At 38.6% G+C, this 21,808-nt stretch overlaps 2 protein-coding genes across 2 annotated transcripts in view; both read left to right on the top strand.

Annotated features, from left to right (window-relative positions):
- Positions 1-18,061, top strand: part of LOC108724852 (fibrillin-1) — a 48,021-nt gene extending 29,960 nt beyond the window's left edge. The window contains exons 12-22 of the mRNA XM_018451518.1: positions 970-1,075; positions 1,167-1,350; positions 2,094-2,280; positions 4,879-4,993; positions 5,891-6,027; positions 7,979-8,118; positions 8,947-9,049; positions 9,273-9,298; positions 10,056-10,130; positions 10,210-10,390; positions 17,621-18,061. Coding sequence (XP_018307020.1) covers positions 970-1,075; positions 1,167-1,350; positions 2,094-2,280; positions 4,879-4,993; positions 5,891-6,027; positions 7,979-8,118; positions 8,947-9,049; positions 9,273-9,298; positions 10,056-10,130; positions 10,210-10,390; positions 17,621-17,802 — 1,436 coding nt within the window. The 3' untranslated portion in view covers positions 17,803-18,061. The remainder of the gene's footprint in view (positions 1-969; positions 1,076-1,166; positions 1,351-2,093; positions 2,281-4,878; positions 4,994-5,890; positions 6,028-7,978; positions 8,119-8,946; positions 9,050-9,272; positions 9,299-10,055; positions 10,131-10,209; positions 10,391-17,620) is intronic.
- LOC108724850 (uncharacterized) lies at positions 11,009-15,195 on the top strand. The gene is made up of 3 exons (XM_018451513.1): positions 11,009-11,303; positions 12,024-14,491; positions 14,537-15,195. Exons 1-3 carry the CDS (start codon positions 11,166-11,168, stop codon positions 14,853-14,855), a joined length of 2,925 nt encoding a protein of 974 aa, XP_018307015.1. The 5' UTR covers positions 11,009-11,165; the 3' UTR covers positions 14,856-15,195.
- Positions 18,062-21,808: the final 3,747 nt, after the last annotated feature.

Here is a 21,808-nt window from a genome sequence, read left to right as displayed (position 1 = left end):
TTCCTGCTATATTTCCGAAATGTTACAATGTTGCTGCAACATTGCAGTTATATTCTGTGTTTGCGTGTTTGCTGGGAATGAAAATTTAAGATAGCAAATTCTTTGCAGTGATATATTTATAAATTTATAAAAACATCATACAATCATGATTGCTCCTTGAGGGTACAAGCACAACCTTTAAATGATCAATATGTTCTGTTTAGAAACAAACATTATCGCGAGAAATGAACGAAAAAGCCCTACTCTATTTTATATATTCTTTTGCAAAAAAAAGTTACTCACAAGTCTAGACATTCCAATCATTTTCTCGATAATGGTGATAGATATGACTTTGACGCGTAAGAGTCTTTCTTGTAGGTCTTGTTGAAAGAAATCAAATAGTTTTATGACAGTTTACCGTATCTGTCATCGTTTCTGAGATAATGATCTTCTCATCTAGACTCGTGCGTAACTTTTTGTCAAAGAGGGTGTTTTGTATGTACTTTTATTGTTATATAAAAGTTGCGCACAAGTCTAGACAGAAAAACCATTATTTCAGAAACAGTTACGACAAAATGCCACAGAACTATTTCGATTTTTTCTCACTAACACATGCCGCATGTGACTCATGGACAGGTGGCCGTCTAAACGTAATCTATAATTAGCCATATTTAAACCTTATATCTAAAAAAATTACTTTCTCAAATAAAAATTAACACAACTTTTTTACTTAATTTTTTGAAAACTTTCTTGTTATAGTATTTTGATTAGCGAATTTCAAGACACTCTGTATATACCTATAATATTATATATACCTATTATAAAATGTGAAAATCAAGTTAAAGCTATAGGCTTTCATATACTTTTATCAAACAAATTTATCATTATTACACATTAATCATGTTACATTATATATTTACTTGATTATGTGAGCATATTTTGTACACGCTCTTATAACATTAATCTCAAAAATGCATTCCACGGCCGCAGATATTGATGAATGCGAATGGCGTCGCGGCAGATGCGATCAAGAGTGCGTCAATACCGTAGGATCATTTGTTTGCGCCTGTCGCGCTGGATATACGTTAATTTCGAGGTAAGATCTAAAGCGATGTATGCAGCAGCTGGTAGAGTAAAAACAGATATCGCGCGATTCCCACTCTTTATGCATGGGATTACATGAGCAGGAGTCAATGTCAAGACGTGAACGAGTGTCTAAACCGGAACGGCGGTTGCACTGGCGAATGCATCAACACCGCCGGAAGTTACTATTGCGCCTGCAGTGAGGATTTGGTGTTGGCGCCCGACGAGAAAACTTGTGTCTCGCCAACGTCGGGATGCCGTGCCATGGAGCCGCCTATACATGCAGAGGTAACTGTCGCGCGGATATCGCAAGTCATATTAGATATAGATCGAGTCGATATACTATCGAAATATATATTCTAAAGCATCTTTCAAAGAGATGATGTACTATACTACACACTACCGACATTTCCAACACCACTTTGCATTTTACATGCCGTGTTAAAATGTTCAAAAAAAATTCTGAAAAATCCGGAGCTGCAAGAATGGCTGAAAAAATGAAAAATTTATACTTTTTTGAAACAACCGGCAGAAATTAAAATATTAAGTTAATAAAGTTACGAAGTTTTTGAAATGAGATCAAGTGGAACAAAAACGAGATAGCCGGAAGTTGAAAAATAATGTGTTTATAATAATATAATTTATAGTGATACGCGCACAAAAATTGAAGTACACGAGTTATTTGCGAGCCCGCTCATTTATAACACGATAAATTTTTATAAATAAAATCATTAAATAAATTCGACATTTCTTTAACACTTCTTGATCAATGAATATAAATTATACATACAATGGATTTATATTCACTGAAGAACACCGCATTAAAGATCGAAACGTTTGAATTTACTTATAAAAATTTATTGTATAAAAAATGACTAGCGGAACTGAATGTACTTTAATTTTTGTGAAATTCCATATATTAGAGCCTTAAATTTATATATGCATTTTTAATTATTATAGTGACACAAATATGTAAACTTTATTCTCTTGACTATGTTATTTATTCTGTTTTCCTGGGTTTAATCGAGCAGATCAGATGTCCAGGACATCCTTCCGGCGCATCCGTCTACCCCCAGGGCGCCAAGTGTCATGTCCGATGTCGCAGAGGTTTCCGGTTAGAAGGACCGCATACGAGACACTGCGTCAGTGACGGCCATTGGAACGGGAAAGAACCTATATGTCTGCGCGAAGTCGCAACAGACTCTCTTTACAATCCAAGTATAACTCGATTCCACAGTCCCACGGTTGCCAAGAAAAACGCTGCAGGCATCATGTCCTTCACGTCCCGTAACTTTGCTGAGAAATTAATCAAGATGTTTATCCGATAAAATTTTTAACGAGCTGACTGTTGCATCGAGCGTTGCTTTAGTAAGGTAAATGTCCCAGTAGCCGGACGTTTAAGCATTAGGTTCTCATAAATAATACAATTTATAATATCAAAAAGGTTTTTAATATAAATATTTGTATTCATTTGAAAACTCAAGACTCCCTTCAGCAAGGAAAAATTATTTGAACCCTATAACAATTATTAATTAAAATATTTAAATAAATAATAGAATGCGTCAATGTACCAGTGGCCGGACAAACCGGTTGGACACTGAGGCGTAATTGTCCCAGTGTCCGACCGCAATTGGAAAATTAATATGCTGATGGAAAATAATAATATAAATAGATGTTTAATGACAAAAGACAACTAATTTAAATTGATCTTTAAGGTAAAAAAAAGCATTTGAGATTAATATTAATATAAATAAATAAAGTTTTGTGTAACTGTCCGGACATAGGTACTGTCCGATCCCAGTGACTGGACATGTACCTATGTGTCCAGACGTAACCTATGTCCATTTACATAATCCTTTATTTATTTAAATTAATATTAGTCTCAAATACGCTTTTTAAAACGTAATATTATAATTTAATTGTAATCTTTAAATGCAATTAGATTATAATACTGTAATAAAAAAAGCATTTGAGATTAATAATAATAAATTTTGTGTAAGTGTCCGGACACTGGGACGTTTACCTTACGAACTGCTGTACGCTTCATCGTCGTGTAATTATTTTCAACGGAACATTTTTTTCAACATCGTTATTTTCATTTAAAATTTATTCTTGCCGTTTCACGGTTTTTTAGACGTGCCGGCAGCATTTTTTTCGAAGACCTGCGTATCTCTTTTAAAGCGGCGTTTAAGCGAGTAGACGTAATAGGTCAGTGAGCTCTATAATACACTGGAGCGAGCCATTGAGGAGTAGGGGTGTCCCAATTTTTGGATAATGACATGCTAATGCAAAGATTGTACTGGTTTTTTTTTGTCAGCGATTCGCTGATTGGCTAATGTGGTTTTATCTAGTAGAAAAGAATCAGATAAGTCTTTGCCTTCTTTTTTCCTGTAGGACCGCAGTTTTCTACAATTTAATTCCCAATGTCTAATTAATGATACTCTGATGCAAAAATTGTTTTCTTTGTCATTGATTCGCTGATTGGCCAATGTGGTTTTACTACTGTAAGTAGAAAAGGATTAGAAAAATAAGTATTTGTTTGCTTTTCCTCTGTCGATCCGCAGTTTTTTATAGTTTAATACAGGGAAGACGCGCTCCAGAGGTATATTATAAATAGACCGCACTGTAATAGATATAAATTGTGCATTCCTGTGCAGTTGTCACTATAAACTCAGGAATAGTAAAGTAGCTTGATTTGCACCGCAGATACCGCTCTTTCTCTCAGAACAAGTTGAAGAGAGATACTGATGCGGTTCAATATTATGTTTCCTTTTTAACGAAGCACAAAGATCGGGGAATGCACAGTCTATACCTATTACGTCTATGACCTACACCAAGTAGGGGACGTCTGGAGCTCTCATTAAATTTCTCTTCGATTTTCAAGACGTTATTCTTTTCAATTTACATAAAGGGAACGTTCGGTCATGCGCGGTCGAACGTAAAATATTGCCTGAACCGAGCAAATAACTTAACGACGAAAATTCTTGGACGCGCTAGATTAGTCATGCCGCTCGGAGCAGCTTTTAATAATACAAAGTTCCTGTGTAGAGGCTGCTTGCTAACGAGATCATACGTTAACGCCGCCTCTTAACGAGCTTACTCGGACCGGCGGGTTTTTACGTTCCGGCTCCTCTCCTTTCGTTCGTTTTATCCATTTTGCCGGCTTTTTCATTCCCGCGCACATTTTCGCGGTTCTTTTCTCTATGACGTTAATTGTTTCGTTTAATGGAAAGGAGATTTTGATTCTATGTCCGTTTTATGCCGCTTTGGTTTTTGCTATTGTAGTTTACAGCCGCTATCGTTCGGGAATCCATTCTTGGCACAAGATATTCAAATCGGCTCCTATTTTGAAAGAGATGCTTTTCGGAGCGGTGCTCTTTAAGTGGCTCCTATCTCGCATCAAACGATATTACGCGCGTTTATGGTTGCTTTATAAATAAAGGGTGGCTTTAGGTTCTATAGGACGGGATATACTGAGGATAACCGAGAATCCTCGCGTTCAATTTAACGATAGATTAAATAAATTATTTTTCAGTTATAAAAAGAAAATCGATTTTGTATTATAGAAACTAATGTTTTTACAAACTCTCTGTACATCTAACGGTTGCATTGTTATTACATCCCGTGTAAAACCGATAAAAGCGTGATAAACCTTTTCACGCACGACATGATACTTTCTGGAGCAAAATAACACTTCTTGAGCACTAGCGGCCAATGATATGGGAATTGCTCGCCATCGAAGTTTCTTATCGTGTTATAGTATGGGAAATTGGGCGATCGGTATCAAGAGTTTAACTATCGACTTTATCACCGTAGACACGCCACAACCGTTCGTGAGCTGCCCCCAGGACATGGACGTCGAATTACCGGCTAGGCAAAACACGATACGTGTAACTTTCCCGCAACCAAAGTCCAACATGGATTGGTGGAGGTAAGAAGCGCATTATAGAGCAAAGATCCTCAATTTCGGGGCTACCAAAATTGATCCGACCCGAATCTATTTTCAAATGTCAAAAATGTGTAAAATACATAGATTTATCTTGATGATATTTTCCGCAATAAATCCTTTAAAGTGTTTTAAGATGCTCATTAGCATCGATCAGTATTATTAAATTGCTTGTCAATTTAATGTGTAATCTTACTCGAATCTATTTTCCATCAAAAATGTGTAAATATATAAATTTATCTTGATGATATTTTTCACAATAAATTTTTTACAATATTTTAAGATGCTCATTAGTATCAGTATTAATAAATTGTTTGTCCATTTGTAATATTATATATTCCAGTTTCAACGATCTTTTAAGACTATATTTCAAGGTTGCAAATAATCGGCGCGCAGTTTAAATGAATTGGAAAAGTATAAAGATTTACGTAAAACTATTATTATTATTATTAGGCATCCGCTCTGATCAAACATGTGGTGAAGCTGTCAAGCTTTGTTTATTTGTGTTAGATTTACCTTGTTCAACTACTATTGTTACTTAATTCTATTTTTAGACAGAGTGACGCGAATTATTTCTATTTCGGTTATGGACAGAAATCCATTTATAGAATGGAAATGGATCTGTCAGTTAGTGTCGCAGAGCGATATTAATTGGCAAATATTTATTTGTGTCAAATTTAGATATTTTGATATGTGTTATGATTTTGAGAAATTTCTATGCAGGTAAAACAAAAAATATCCAAACTTTTTCTATTTGTTAATCTATTAATGTAAACGAAATAGTTTATAGTTATTTGAATAAAACATTGAGTAACTCGGTTGCATGTCTATCTCGCTGGCCTTTGTTTCCTTCTTTTTGTTTTCCCCTTTTATGTTTTTCAGATACGTACACGCTTCACCTCCATGGGCAAAGCAATTGCAAGCGGATCTGCCAGCGGGCACGACGGTCGTTACCTTCACGGCATGGTCGCCGGTCTCTAATTACACCAGCACCTGTAGGATCGTGATAAGAGTTCGCGGTAAGTCCAGCGCATAAGAGAGAAATCAGGAACAAAAAGAATTCGCTTTGGGAAGTGGAAAAGAAAATGGATCTCCTTCCTGCAAGCTCCTTTTTCTTACACTAAGTATCATCGCGGTGATAAGAAGCGCTATTATAAACAGTATAAGTAAACGTATCATTGAAGCAAATAATAATAAATTATATCTGCATTTTTCTTATGCTAACTAACCATTCCGCCCCCTTATAAAAATTCAGTTTAATACTGAATGGCCAATTTAATACTGAAAGATGATGATTAATTATAGTTACTTTGAATATAATTACTTATTTTGAATATTAAAAGCATTGAACAACAGTGCTTTTAATACTCAAAGCAAGTAATTAATCACTACCTTCCAGTATTAAATTTTGATAAGGACGTTATTATATTATAATAAGGATCAGAATTATTAACAAGCGTACCGATGAACGCTAATAAAATCTATAATTGGAATTCAATGGTGACGAAAGATACAATGAGAAAGGATTTAGCTTGACATATTTTAATGCGAAGAGTGTGACACCTTTCTCTTCTTAACTCCCAACTGTGTTCTCCTGGGAGTTCAATTGAGCGGATAAGAATAAAATGGGACCAGAAAACTTGACAGCTCCGAAGCAGAATTTCTGATTTCATAGATTATCAATCTTCGATCAAAATCCCGTGAAGTTTCCACCTTCCACTCTGTTCCCTTTTATTTTCGATTTGTCTACTTTTCTCGAGAAAACTTTTCGCACAGGGGACAATCGATCGGGATGGGAATCGGCTCGACACTCGAATCGTCCCGACGCGACGCGGGTAAACTTTAGTTTCCGCGGCGAAGTGCACTCCGCGTCCCATCCCGCTTAATTACTCATTCTGAAAGTTCATGAAACTCGCTTTAAGCAAGTTCTCCCCGCAACGCAACGGTCGGAAGGAGTGCCAGTGCATCGTGGTCGATACGCGATTACGCCGAATAAGCTCGCGTCGATCGGACGAACTCGCGAGAATCGCGTTGGTTACTCCTTCGTGGATCTTTACAGTCTCAAAAATCGCTTAGTCTCGCCAAGTTTCGTCTATTATATTCCGCTTTATCTCGATTTCTATTCGCTCTACATTTCTATGTGAGACTATTCAAGATTGTTGGGAGTTCTATTGAAAAGATGCTCTTGTTACGAGAAAGTACCGGATCACGTGAAATCTTGAATATATCTAATACGCGTCGTAGTATAATAACAAATGGGTTTACAATCTCGTAACAAAGATATACGGAAAGAATGGTATTGCTGAAATGTAAGCTAAAAATTTAGACACAGATCTAAAAATAATTTTGTTTGCATCAGAATAATTACGTAGGACGCTCAAACTGGTAGAGTTAGAAACTTTTTACGTTGTACATAACTGTTTTGCTGGTTCAACAAAGTTATTTTCAGATCTGCATCAAACTAACTTTTAGATACTTCAGGAAAACTGTCCTTTCCACGTGATACAAATTTAAATGTTCTACTTACCTGTTATTGATAAAAAAAATCTTAATCCTCTGCATTCATATTTTTACTCTCTCCACCTATAATTTGGGTCTTTATTATTGTCCAGTCCAAATTTTTTTTATTGTTTTAATAAAATGTGAAAACATTCAGAATTACCTTTAAGACCTCACTAACAAAATTTTAGGATACGACACCAGACTCCGCCCTTCTTTATTTTGAAGAAATTTAAGAGAAAGATTTCGTTTGTGCCAAAAAATCCAGATTGCAGACAGAAGGTTAACGAATGTGATTAAAAGCACTAACATCTAAAGAGTAAGAGAAAAACAAAAATATTGTTAATAATAATGGGTAGTTGGGTGGCGCAAGCAGTATTGCAGTAAAAAGCACGAGACTTTAAGTGAGTTCAATACAATGATTTTACGAGAGAATTCAGTAATTCTTAGAATACCCCACGATATTTTCAGATACCGAAAACCCCAAGGTTACTATGTGTCCCGTGTCTTTCGAGGTCAGACTGAGCCCGGGGGAACGAAATCGTCTGATATTCTGGCAAGAACCGACCTTCACCGATAACGTTGGCGTGGAACACATTTATAAAACGAGGGTACGTACTTGTCAAGAAGCAACCCGTATCTGCACTCGCTGTCGGATACAACATTTCACATACGATCTTTCCTTATATCTATGAAACTTCCTCAATTTTCCTTAACTCTATTCGCAAATTTATGTCTCCGGTATCGAGCGGTCGAGACTTCCCAGTCTTCTGTTGGCGCACCTTGAAGTTAATTAACCCTCTTTTGCCGTTGACAATCGGGCATATTAATCGAGCGAGGATATCGTCCATTAATTATCCGTTCATGTTTCGAGAAAATGAGACCCAACGAAGAAACTGCTGCAATGCGACGGAGGATAGTATCTACGATTTTCCTCGTGAACGGTACCGTAGGAAAAACCAGCTGGATGATTAATCATTGTCGGTCGACGCTTCCGTCCTGTTTTTATTGTATCCTTTTGGCGTCTCGGCGCGGAAAGCGTACGTGTACTTTATTAACGTAATAACAGAGATTATCCTGTCCGCATGTTAACCGGCCCGTGGATAATTGGTGGCTTGCACTCTCGATAGCATTGGTTATAAATGGCCTTGGACATTATGCAACCTGACGGCTAATCTGATTAGGCAAATTGAAACAAGAATCGTGCGAAGGGGGAGTACGCTGCGCTAATCACTTTCGGGTCATTTGAAGAAGAATAAAAACAAAAGGAAAGTGATCGATCGCGTCACATCAATTGTACTCGATTTTGAACGAATACGAAGCGTCGCGTACAAGATTAGCCGCCGGCACACCGTTTCGCACATACAAAGCGGATATTTTCCTCAGAGGAAATTTCCATGCAATTGCGCGAAAAGTTAATTATCGTATGTCTCGCACAGGGACCTGGACATGTGATGTATCCCGGCATTCACAATGTGCGCTACGTCGCCTCGGATGCAGCCGGAAATCGAGCCGAATGCCATTTCTCGATACACGTGAGAGGTAAATTTATGCCATTGTGCCCCGCGGGAATAGCCCGAGAAAGGCTTCGCGGTTGCGTAGATGCGAATGGCGTCGCGACGCTGTCTGCGTCGCGACGCGACATTGCTAATTCCCTTCAATGTAGAATATTATCACGTCACATTTTCCTATCATAAATATAAATATAAATGTAATTATCGGTGGTGAACACAATTGAGCCAACATTTGTCTCGTATATTTGCAGAATCCACGGATGTTCTCGACTCTGAGGTGAGTATGAATAAATTATCTTCGCAGATAATCTTCACACACCAATTTTGATAGACCATTTTTTAACCAATTTAGGCCAATTTCTATCAATGTAGGTTAATCCCTCATAAGAATACATATTTTTACTTACTCCGTAGGCACTCTGGGTCTTTTTTCTCCAATTTTTTTACTGGGTTTATCTTTTTAAAAAAATCTAGGAAAATTCAGAATTACTTTTCAACATCTTTGCTACTTTGCTAAATAATTATTTAACTTAAATATTGAAACCTTTATTTAAAAAATTGAATTTTATGCCAAAATATTTAAGATTGAAATTTCGCCTGGGTCAAAAAAAGACTCAGTGTGCCTATGAAGAGTTAACTTTAATCACAATTTAATTTACTCTTTACCTTTTTTTAATTCTTAGAACACTATAAAAGAAAGATAAAAGTTAAACCGAGATTAAAGTTAATCTACAATACAATGGTGGAAACAAACATTACCCGATCTACTTTTTTTTTGGATTACATAAATCTATACGCGAGACATCTTACTGCTTCAATTTTAGCAAACGGTTTTAGTTGTAATGCCTTTTCGACCCGACAAAAATATCAAAGCACCGGTACCTTTATAGTCGTTTCAATAGAAGTGGTTCTACCGCGCGCGCGCGTCTTGTAGAAAGGACCGTTTTTCGAGGATACGGCCGTAGATTAAAGCGCGAGAGAGAAATTCATGTGGGAAGGTAGGAGTCTCATAGTGCACTTATCTCCTCGTTTAGCCGAGATTCTACAGAAGAAGAATGCTGATGTGCCCTGGCAGATCGCCCCAGCCCGTGCCCAGCTCCTCATACGAGGTGAGTAGACACAAGAGTACTCACGCGATTACACGCGAGGTCAATGAGATTCCAAGAAGTATTTTAACTCGACTTGCAGTGGCAAATACCGAGCGGTTGTTACTTAAGATACACCAGAATCTTCTCGGGAGCTTATCAGCGACATCCGGAGCATCGACAGAACGGTTATCCAGACACTGAGGCCCCTTATCGTGAACTTCCGCCTACCCGGCAGACTCCGAGTCGTCCAGACAACGCCAGAACGTACAATACCGACAACTGTAAGTGTTTGTACGTGCTATGACCCAGAAATACATATTTCATCGGAGTTAATCATTGATGCAATCAAATATTAACTTTTTAAATAATTTAAATATCCTGATGCCAAAATCTTGCGATAATCTTGAAAATCCAATTTATGATCCATAATTCTCGTCAGAAATTTCAAGATAGGATTCCGTTCCGTTTAAAACTTCGTGTAAAATATACTAATCCCCATATGTATCAAAATGCTTGACATATAAAATTATATATAAATGAAAATCTATCTTAAAATTTAACATTTATAATATTGACTAAATGAACAAGAAATAAATGTTTTATTTTAGAAGAAAATATACGTGCTACGGATACGTGTGATGTATTTAAAATAACCATCATTATTTACACGTAAATAAAGTAATACGTGAGATGATACATATAAACAATAAAATGTGGTCGAAACGTAAACCGCAGCGTATACCGCAATCAATAATTGAGCTAATTTGAAATGAAATCGACCCGAGGCGAATGAGGCTGTGAGAGGGAGAAAGAAATCGAGAGGGTAAAAAAGGAAAAAAAAAAGAAGATAGCGAAGCTTTCGAGACCGGAGATATCGACTATCGACGATAGTACTCCATTATAGAAGACACCGTTGATGGCAGTCAACTTCTCGAAGGCATCGACCGGTCGAGAGAATCCGCAGCCCTGCGATCGGCGGTCTAAAGTGAAACGTGCGAAAGACGACGAGGGGCGATTTGCAATTACGACGGGTGTCGGGGGAAACAAGCGATCGGGATGTTCGACGTGTTGGTGCCGGGAAAACTCGTCTTAACCTTACGATCGACACCACCCTTCCTGGCTGAGAGCGCCTTCGCTTTAGCCCTGACGATCTTGTTAGCGACGCCGTTGATCGTGCGCGTTTACTTCCTCCTTGTACGTGCCCCGATAAATTGTCTCGCCCCTTACCTCGGTATAGGATAGTCGGGCGTGAAAACGTTACGCGAGTACCTCTTATCGGGATTTGCGCCGCTTGAAATAGGAACGAACGGTGTAACGTTTTTATTCACCCCCCCTCCTCTTTTTTTATCTTTATTTTATTCGTCCGGCGCATTTCCTTCGATAAACAAGAGCCAAGGGACGACGCTCCGGCTTTTATTCATATGACGTAACGGCGCCGTCGATGCGTTATCTCGAAAACTCGCGTTCGGGAACCGCGGCTTTAAAACGCGGGTGCGCATCGATAACGTTTCCGCGGTGTTCGAGCGGAAGCACCGCGCTGGACTGTAAATTTTCCAATTTCTTTCGGCGTAACCGTGATATAACATTCGCGTTTATAACACAATGGCAAAAGCGCGCGCACCGCGATACCGCTATATCGAATCCATTGAAGGCGATAATGTACAACTACAACTGAGCACTGCATTATGAAGTCAGAATAGAAGTGAGAATATTTTTCCCTCTATAAGGAGGAAAGGACCTCACCCTTATAGAAGCGTAACATAATTGCGAAAAAGATTCGGAGCGAGATTAAAGTAGTTTTGTCGAAAAATTTCCTCTCTCTTTTTAAAGGGGAAATTTAACGTCGAGTATAACGGAATGCCGCGGTGGCTTCTTACATTTTCCCGATGAAATTGAATATTACGTTACGTGCAGGACAAGCCGTTGAGAGGCCTGACGAAGACCCCACGAAGGTATCGCCGTCGCTACGATCGTTTCAATCGATCGTTATTGATGCATTATCCGGCTACAATCAAATTGGCCGACTCCACATCGAGTTCCAACTTGCATCCGGAATCCGCCCGCAGGATCAATTCCACGCCGACTCTACAAAGCAACAGCGGTACCTCGAAGAGTTCTAGTCGACGTGGGATTCGAGTCGACCGGAAGATCGGAGATAGCGGATCAAAAATACGGATAAGTTCATCCTCGGATCGTCCTTCGTCCTTCGTGGACTCACGACATCCGATAATTGACATATCGAACCTCGATTACAAAGCCTATCGTTACAAACTGATCGAAGCTACCCTGAGAAAGCAGTACGACGACTTCCAGCCGCCGGGCGACGTCGTCTTGAATTCGCTGCATCTGAACTCGGCCGACTCGGTAATTGGCATACGATTGAACGATCGATACGATCACAGTCTTTTCGATTTTGTGGAGGAGTATTACGACGTCGCCGATGCAACGAGTCGGAAGAACGTCGAGCGTCTTCATCCGCTGGACCATTTCTTGTCGAGAGGCATGAGAAGACCGCGGACCAGCGAGAAGGAAACGGAAACGATTTCTGACAATGGTATCGATCGCGAAAACAGCAGAAATCATCTTCCAGAAAACGTCGACAGCAATCTTTCGAAACTGCCCAGCATAGACGATAATGGGAATCCGTGCATTCGAGCGTCACTGGATGACGTTTCTGAGATCGCGACGAGCAATCGAGATTCAAAATCGGGAGAGCCGATTTTGAGAGGGTCGATTCCGACGCGAGCTCGTAAATGTGCCGATAAAGCGACACTTGGACACGACGCGGAAGATGACTGTCCGCAATTCGCCGGTTCTAGAAGCAGAAAGGGAACTTGGACGAGAAACGATCGACCAGCGAGCGCTGGAAATACTTCGAAGATCTTCACGTTATCACGCGTTGCTACATCGCTGAAAAGACGGGAAGCTACGGGATCACCGAGACCGAGGACGAGCGCGGGTCGTTCACGCGAATCCAAGAAAAAATTGGAAGATTACCCATTCGCCGTGTTCCCATTGTCGAGCAAACGTCGCGCGGAAAGGGTGGCGGGAGGGAGGTCAAATTTTATTTCGGTGAGCTCCAGCGAGATTGCCAGCATCCGCAGCGAATCCAGCCAACGCCTGGAGGACGAAATGTCATGTCGCTCGCGCGAGTCATCGATCAGTCCCAGGAACCGTGTGTCGTCGCGTCCCCCTTGGATGTCGGGGAACCGAAGGACCTCCTTCAACAGGAAATACGGAGGAAATATTACGGAGATTTCCGCCGCGAGGGTTGCGAGACCGATGTCGGCGCGCGGAAGCGGTCTACCGGGACAGAAATTGACAGTTTCGGCTCGAGGACGTTCGAAGGAATCCTCGACAACATCGACGAACCGTAATCCGGCGTTGTCCAGAAAAGCGGCGAGTTTCGTTGCGTCACGGGAAAGAGAATTTACCGGGATGATGACCGAGCAACAGCGCGGAGAGAATTTCACGACACGGCCGCGTAGGCAGCGGAGTAAATCAAAGGATGTCGGAAGCGTCATGGTGAAAGATAATGAAGAGGAACGAACTTTGAAGACTATCGATTCGCCTCCGGGGGAAAAAATGTCCGCCAGCAGAACGGCGATCTTGACAATGCCCGACAATGCCTCTTTGTCGTTTTTGTCGTCTGCAACACGGACGCTGAGTCGCCCGAGGAAGCGCTCGTCCCCAACCGCTTTCTTCGCTAATGCACCTGTAACTGAAAGCGAAACTTGGGCGACAAAGGAACCAGAATTAATAACGAGCCGATCCGGCACCGACGCTGCGAGAGAAAGGCCGGTATCCAGGAATAATGCGCTAAGACTCGAGCCCGAGTCGCCATCCGTGGAAGATAGACGGGAGAACCGGACGAAATTAAATCGCGGTGAAGGAAGGCGACGGTTAAGAAGCGCGGAGAATCCCTCGAAAGGCGTGTCGCTAAGCCCGCAGATTGAATTATCCGCCGAAGTGTTAAACCCGGGCGACGATACCGATAAATCCGCGATCCCCGACAGCGAGAAATTCGCGGGGCTTACGTCCCGGATCGATTCGCGGGAGAATACAGGAATAGCCCGGAGAAGCGACGAGATTGAAGCCAGAAGCGCGAAAACGGAAAACGGCGTAAAATCTAACAGCACCAACGACATCGCTCGATCGAGACTGCCGAAAATTATACGAAATCTACGAACGAGACCCGCCAGCGTGAACAATCTTTCCGAGAACCTGCACGGACCCGTTGCGGCTTCGCATCCGGTACTGCGGGATGCAAATTCCGAGACGAAAAGCGGATTAAACGGCATGAAATTGAATACTCGATCAAACGGCACGGTCGACGAAATGAGATACGATGAATCTCCGTCCGCGGAGGCGTCATCTCTCGCCCCGCGCGAGTGCGGTAACGCCAAAGTGGAGGCGAAAGAGACGCGGCAGGATGATGTCACGGGGCGCGGTGCCGATGAGGAATTGCAACTTCCGCGACACGATTCGAAAATAGGACTCGCGATGAATTCCGCTCTCAAGAGATATATTAAGATGCTGAAACAGGGCCTCCGGAATCACGGCGATAAAGACGGCGTCGCTCTGGCGTCCCTGAGCCTCTCCGACGCCATATCCATCCTGTCGGAGCAGAGAACACCGCTGTCATCCGAGGAGATACAGGAGTTGCAAACCGTGCTGGATAGAATCGAAAGAAATCCCGAGTTGTTGTGCAAACTATCGTACCCCAGTATGGAAAGCGTTGCATGAAAATACATATCTTGTTGATACCAACGTTAATATTTACATCATGTTTTAATGTAATTAGTCTTTGTTACAAAACGATTCACAGTTATGGTTCGTTGCACGCTAAACCGGGCGTAACGAATTTTCAAATGTAAACTCGTTTAAATCGAAACGGTGGGAGTTAAAACAAAGCGCCTCGCGAAATAATTGGCAAACAGATAAAATCGCGATCGACGTTTATATTTCTGCTGGCGTTATTATTATCGTCAAATTGCATGTATACCATAATAACAAACGTTAAATACGATTGAAAATAACACGATTTTGCAGCCGCGACAAAACTTGCTAAAAATCCGGCAAAAATTGAAACTTAGCAAAGAAATTAATGCATTCACGACATCTGATTTATGATATTTTTGCTAAATAAGTATTTTTACTAAATATCGCATTTACTATAAATACGATTTATAATTTCAGTTAACATGATGGTTAACTTAATATTTTACATTTTTTATTTTCTTTTATAAAAGAATATAATATAATAAATTGATAAATAATAAAATTGGAAATCGACAAAGAATGAATATATTCACGATCACAATTTGTATTTTAACTCACTAAATATGATTTGTAATTTCGTGACAACAACTGATATCCTCATATATATTTTTCTTTCCTTTTAAGAGGAATAATGTAATAGTATGTTATTTTATGCAATACTATTATGCAAATGCAGCATTAATAAATATCGTATTTATTATAAATATAATTTATAATTTTATGATGGTAAACTGACATTTTACACCTTTAATTTTCTTCTCAAAAAGAATGATATATAATAAATTAAAGAATAATATAATAAAATTGAAAACCAACACAGAATTAATACATTCGGGATCACAATTTTTATTTTGGCTTACTAAATATGATTTATAATTTCATGACAGCAACAATTGATATTCTCACATATTTTTATTTTCTTAAAAAGAATATAATATAATAATATATTACTTCACGTAACACTGTTACGCAACTGCAGCACTAATAAATATATTGTACATTCGGTGGTCATTCACTGGTGTAACTTACAACGAGGGCTAACATCCGCATCGTAACAATAGACCGACGGCTAAGTGCTGTTGGCGCACTACGAAGTAGTTAATGAACAGCTCGAACAGACGTCTCTCCCCCCCTCTCTCTCTCTCTCTCCGCCTGGTGTTGCCAGCATGATTTACATACGCCATGGTTTGCAGCGCAATCTCTTAGGCGTGTTAGCGCCACTGCTTGCTAATAAGACATAAAGAGAAAAACGGGACACAATGACAATGCGCGGGCTGAAAGCGGTTTCCAGGCTGACGACGACCACCAAAGATGAAACGGGATTGTCTTTGACTTCTGTATGTCTTCTGTTACTTTCGTAATTACAATGATAGTAATAACAATAATGGCGATGATGAGAAAATGGAATTAGAGAGTAGATTAGTTTACCACAATTTCTGTAATTCTATCTTTAAATTTGTTTATCGAATTCTTATTTGTACGAGGTTGTTGTGCGTCAACACGAAGCTCTACACCTGTTTTATTCATAGAATCTGATATTGGGAGCCACCGTTACAACGTTGTCAAAAGCGCCGAAGTAACATAGAACATCGACGTAATATACTTTAATCCCCTTCCATACCCTTTGATGCATCAGGCTTTCAGTGTATCTAATCAATCTTGGTAATCTGACGTAGATTGACTTCATATGATTAACGACTGTATACCCGGTACTTGGAAAGTTTTTGTCTGCCACTTTTACTCTCCTTCGCCCTCTCTCCACTTTCCCATTCGCTTTTTCGTAACGACTCCATTGCATCTGCATTTCGACAGCTTGGCTTACGACATTGACTTATCTGACCCTTTTTACTTAAAAGCCAACGTCAGTTAAGGCGATTCAGTAACTATAAATTACAGCTATCGTAATCGAAGCTTTTGATGCACCTCGAAAATTCACGTTGCATGATTACGATGACTTAAAAAATCATTATTATTAGGCGAAAGTCCTTTGTCCCCATCTCGCGAAATTATATATTAATTAAACCTTAAACGCGTCTTTTTGATACGACATACTCGGTTTTCTTTTTCCGATGCTTTTTCAGTATTTTTTCAATTGCTTTTTTAATTAGTGTAAATATGTACATTAATTCTAATATCGTTATTATCGTTTTTAACAATTCTGGCATTTCGATTGAAAAAAAAACTCTTTTAAAAGCTATAAGTTCATTTTTATATGAAAGTTATAAGCAATCGAATTGGGTTGAATATGGCTATCTAGTATTTAACTGTTCCCATAGTGTGGCATTTAAGGATTAAGGCTGTAGAAGCGGTAAAATTATATTCATAGGACTATTTAAGTATGAATTAGGAACATTAAATGTTAAATTTACTCGAAATTTTATCTAGAAGAAATTAAAGTGTTTTGTCAGTTTTCTTTATCTAGTACTCTTCTTGTATATTAGACAATATCTAACTTTTACAGAATGAGAAAGTTATTACAGTAACTGACAGAGTCATATTTTGAGATAAGAAATACAATGAAATAATGAATTACATGAAATCTTACTTAAGGAAAAGCTGTAGATAAGATTTGAAAAATAGATCCCCATTCTCTAAAGATAAAGAAACATTAAAAATATTTATCGTGAAGATAAAAGAGGCCATTCCTTTGGCTTCAAAATAATATTTCCGGGTACGCTTATATTGCACACGTCGACGAGACTCGATAATAGAGAAACGTGTGTTCTCAGATCGACATCCAGGCCGACAACAATACCACCCCCTCCGGCAGGAATGGGAGCAGCAGCTGCAGCAGCGGCAATATCGGCAACGCGCCACGAGGACCGATCACGTAGTTTCGCTACCGACTCATTACGGCGCGGGCCGCGTCGAGACTAGAATATTGCCACCTCGGCATGAATGCTGCACGTAAGGGCTCGTGAACGACATGTAATAGGCGAACGTAAGTTAACTCCGCCAGTCTCCCCGAGGAAAGGCTGTCGTGTAAATCGGCACCTGCGAGCTCCTGCGCGTACCCACAATCAGTATGAAGATCGATTGCTGTAATTAACTTTGGAAAACGTAGCCTAAAAGAAAATAATGTAATACGGTACTTTGTAACTCGCGGTACTGGTATTTTCGTTTCGTAAGCGGCGTATTTTTCTGTAATATCCATTTTTTGATACTTTCTTTGCACAATTTTTAAATAAAGGACGTATGAATCTATTTTAATATAATTAGCGTTTTTTAAATAAAGGATGTATGAATCTATTTTAATATACGTTCGCGAAATCACATTTCCGAAAGGACTGTGCATTAATTATATGGAAAATTGGGTTCTGATGTGAAATTAATTAATTTTCACATATATTATAGCTTCTATAATATGGTGAACAAGAAATACGTCAAGGCTCAATGAATAGTTTCCGAACTATTGTGTATAAAAAATGTAAAACTTTCCAGACAGCACTATATTCAAAATTGGGACGTAAGACATCTTTAAAATATCGTATCTTAAAGATGTCTAAGATGTCTTTCAGATATCTCATGTCTCCATTTTGGGCATGTGTTAGGTTGCACCTTTGCTACACCATAGCTCAAAAACTATGCATTATTTGTGTCTATGACATCTTTTGTTCATCACATTATAAGCTTCATTACATGTAAAAGGTAACTGCCTAATCAACAGAAAGTCCAAAATCGGGACGTAAGTCTAAGTCCACAACCTTGCTTTAAGAAGTAGGCTGTAAAGCCGTAAGAAATTGACCAATCACAGTCATTTTTCTCATATTCGACTGTGATTGGTCATTTTTTTGCGGCTTTGCGACTTACGGCCTCTTAAAACAAGGTTGTGGACCTGGATAAATTATAATTATATGTAATTGTAAGATGTCTTCAAGAAGTCTTTTAAACGTTTTAAGATGTCTTATGTCTCATTTCGAACATGCGTGTTGTCTGAGTCATTTCACCGGAATCTAATTTTCCATATAATCAATGCGTCCTTTCTGACACTTCACTCGTGCCTCGGTCAGTGACATCGCAGCATAGATTATTTCCGCACAGCGAAGTAGATCAGCGACGAAATAAATCTGCCATCGTCAATAATACCATTTAAGAGTAGATAAATATAAAATAAGAGAGTCCGCACGAACCGACGCGACACGGCATGCACGCAATTGTTTTAATAAGCGACATCAATAAAATCGTATAACGATGCATTTGTTATGCAATAACAATAATAATGCGTACCTGTGGCCGCGCCGAACCGCGACGGTTCGCGCAGATTGCCTGGCGATTTTTTTGTAATATACATACGTACATGTATATGTATACACGTATATTTAATACATAAATTTTATACATCTATATTAATATACGTACGATGACAATCGATCGTTATCGTAACAATGATATGCGAATGACGGTAGAGGAATATTAATAAATAGTAAACGAAATATCTATCTATCTTTTTGCACTACCGTGGACATGAGGTTGGATCGCACTCTGGCGGGGATAATTTTGGACCGGAATGTTTAAGTTTTATATATATAATTCTACATAAAAAAAAGATTATAAACACAATATCAAAAGAGAGCTTACAGCCATAACGCCAGGTAAATTTTGCGAAAGTCAGTTTATTAAATTACAATAAAATATGATTTTAGACGTTCGGTCACTATTTTTGACCATCCTGAGTAATTACTTACCTAAGAGAAAATTCACAATTTAAAAAGATGTTTCGTGAAATAGTCTTCAAATTTACAACTAAATTTGTTACAAAGATGTAAATGGTTTAAATCGTATTTAATAAAATATGTCTCGCTATATAGTCTTAAAAGGATTTTTAATTTTAATTGTCTTGATATTCCAGAATTATTTTAAGAAGATCTTTTATTCTCGGAACGTTGTGTGCAAAATATACAACTTTCAAATGTGCTATATTAACACCAACAATAATCGGTGATAAATCGGTGATTTACACAATTATTGTTGGTGCAGCTAATGTAGCATTTAGAAGTTCTATATTTTGCACACAACGTTCCAAGAATAAAAGATCTTCTTAAAATAATTCTGGAATATCGGTATTAATCAGGACGACTAAAATTAAAAATTTTGAAGACTATATAGCGAGACATATTTTATTAAATGCGATTCAAATAATTTATACCTTTGTAACAAATTTAGTTGTAAATTTGAAGACTATTTCGCGAAACATCTTTTTAATTATGAATTTTCTCTTAGGTATGTAATTACTGAGGATGGTGACCGAATGGTCAAAAATAGTGACCGAAACGTTTAAAATCATATTTTATTGTAATTTAATAAACTGACTTTCGCAAAATTTACCTGACGTTGTGGCTGTATGTTTTATTTTGATTGTGTTTATAATTTCAAGCCATTTTTTTTACTTTTAAAAAAGATTATGTATATGAAATTTCGAATTTATTTGAATTTTACGAGAAATCAATTTAAAAGGAGAATATTCTTCTTTAAAACGCTACGTATTTCCTTTTGTTAAATGCGATCGTACAATATGTATAGTACGACGCAAAGTTACACCCGTATATGCGATCTGAGCTCATTTTACGGTAGTCTTCTCCCTCGTCCTTTGCGTTATACTACCACGATATTTCGTCGTTTAGTGAACCGTATCGGGCGCCGTGATTATTAAACACGCCGATCGCTACCAGCTTACATAACGAGCGCTATTAAGTGATCAATGACGCAAACGTGAACAATTGTTGGTTTCACGCGAGTGCGTATTAATGAGAGCGCATACAAGCACACAGGCTCTCGTGTCGATCTCGAGAGTAAATGGTAACTGATAATCGTTTACGACAAGAAGAGAACGACGGCTTCGTAATTGGGAAGCTTTAAGAAGGCAGAATTTCTGTTGCTTACAAATACGCGTTTTGCTTGTGACAGAACGTTGTAATTAGACTGCAGTTAATTATTCGACACGCCAACTCTGTAAACAGACCTTTCGCAACTGTACTTCGCAACTGTGGAATTACACTTTTCATTTCTCGTACCTCGAGAATTTATTATTCATCATTTAATATATAGCAAGGTTGAAGAGGAGAAAAAAAGAAGGAAAAACGATAATTTCCTAATAATCAATAATTTTTGCCATATAACCGAAATTTGTGAATATTCTCGTAATGATAATAAAATCATTTGAAAAAGTGTACGTGATTAACTAATTGTACTGCAAAAAAACAATATCAAAATTAAAAATTATAGTTATTTCACTCAGCGAAACGCATTGCGAAACGTTAACAAGTATTAAAGCTCCATAATATTAAAGTTGTATAAAATATACACGGTTTTGCAAGTTGTATAACGAAATGTACATGGTTTTACTGAAGTATCTAAAAATTTAGTTGGGTACAGATGAAACTAATTTTGTTGGGTTACCAAAATAATGTACGACACTCAAGCGTGACGAGCAATGCTGCAAGTTCCAACCAGCTTGAACATCGGCTACGTAATTATTTTGATAATCCAACAAAATTGTTTTCAGATTTGTATCTAGTTAAATTTTTAGGTGCTTTAGCAAAACTGTTCTTTCCGTGTAAACAGTATTATATACCACACTTGTTTTATTGCGTCTTGATATTCGTATTGTGTAAGACATTTTAAAATTTCGTAATTGCGAAATCAAACGCTGATGAAGCGATAATTAACATTTGCGTTTCTCTCTCTCTCTTTCTTTTTTCTATTTATACTTTTCTCTCTATCGGTATAATTCCTAAATATCAGCCCTAAATCATGATGATTTCTGCGACTTAACATGGCTATATTCCGCGTCAGTTCGCACGGCGAACATCAGCGTACGCGTGTGATTTTGACGGCAATGCGCGTTGATCTTCCATTATCTGGTCTTGTCAGTGGAATGCATATATTCGGCGGGAATCTTGTCGCGGGCAAGAAATCGG

Source organism: Mycetomoellerius zeteki, unplaced genomic scaffold, assembly GCF_001594055.1.
Source record: "Mycetomoellerius zeteki isolate Tzet28-1 unplaced genomic scaffold, Tzet1.0 scaffold311, whole genome shotgun sequence".
In the NCBI taxonomy this organism is placed as follows: Eukaryota; Metazoa; Arthropoda; class Insecta; order Hymenoptera; family Formicidae; genus Mycetomoellerius; species Mycetomoellerius zeteki.
The sequence above is the reverse complement of the archived record's forward strand: the minus strand, read 5'-3'. Positions and strand labels throughout refer to the sequence as shown.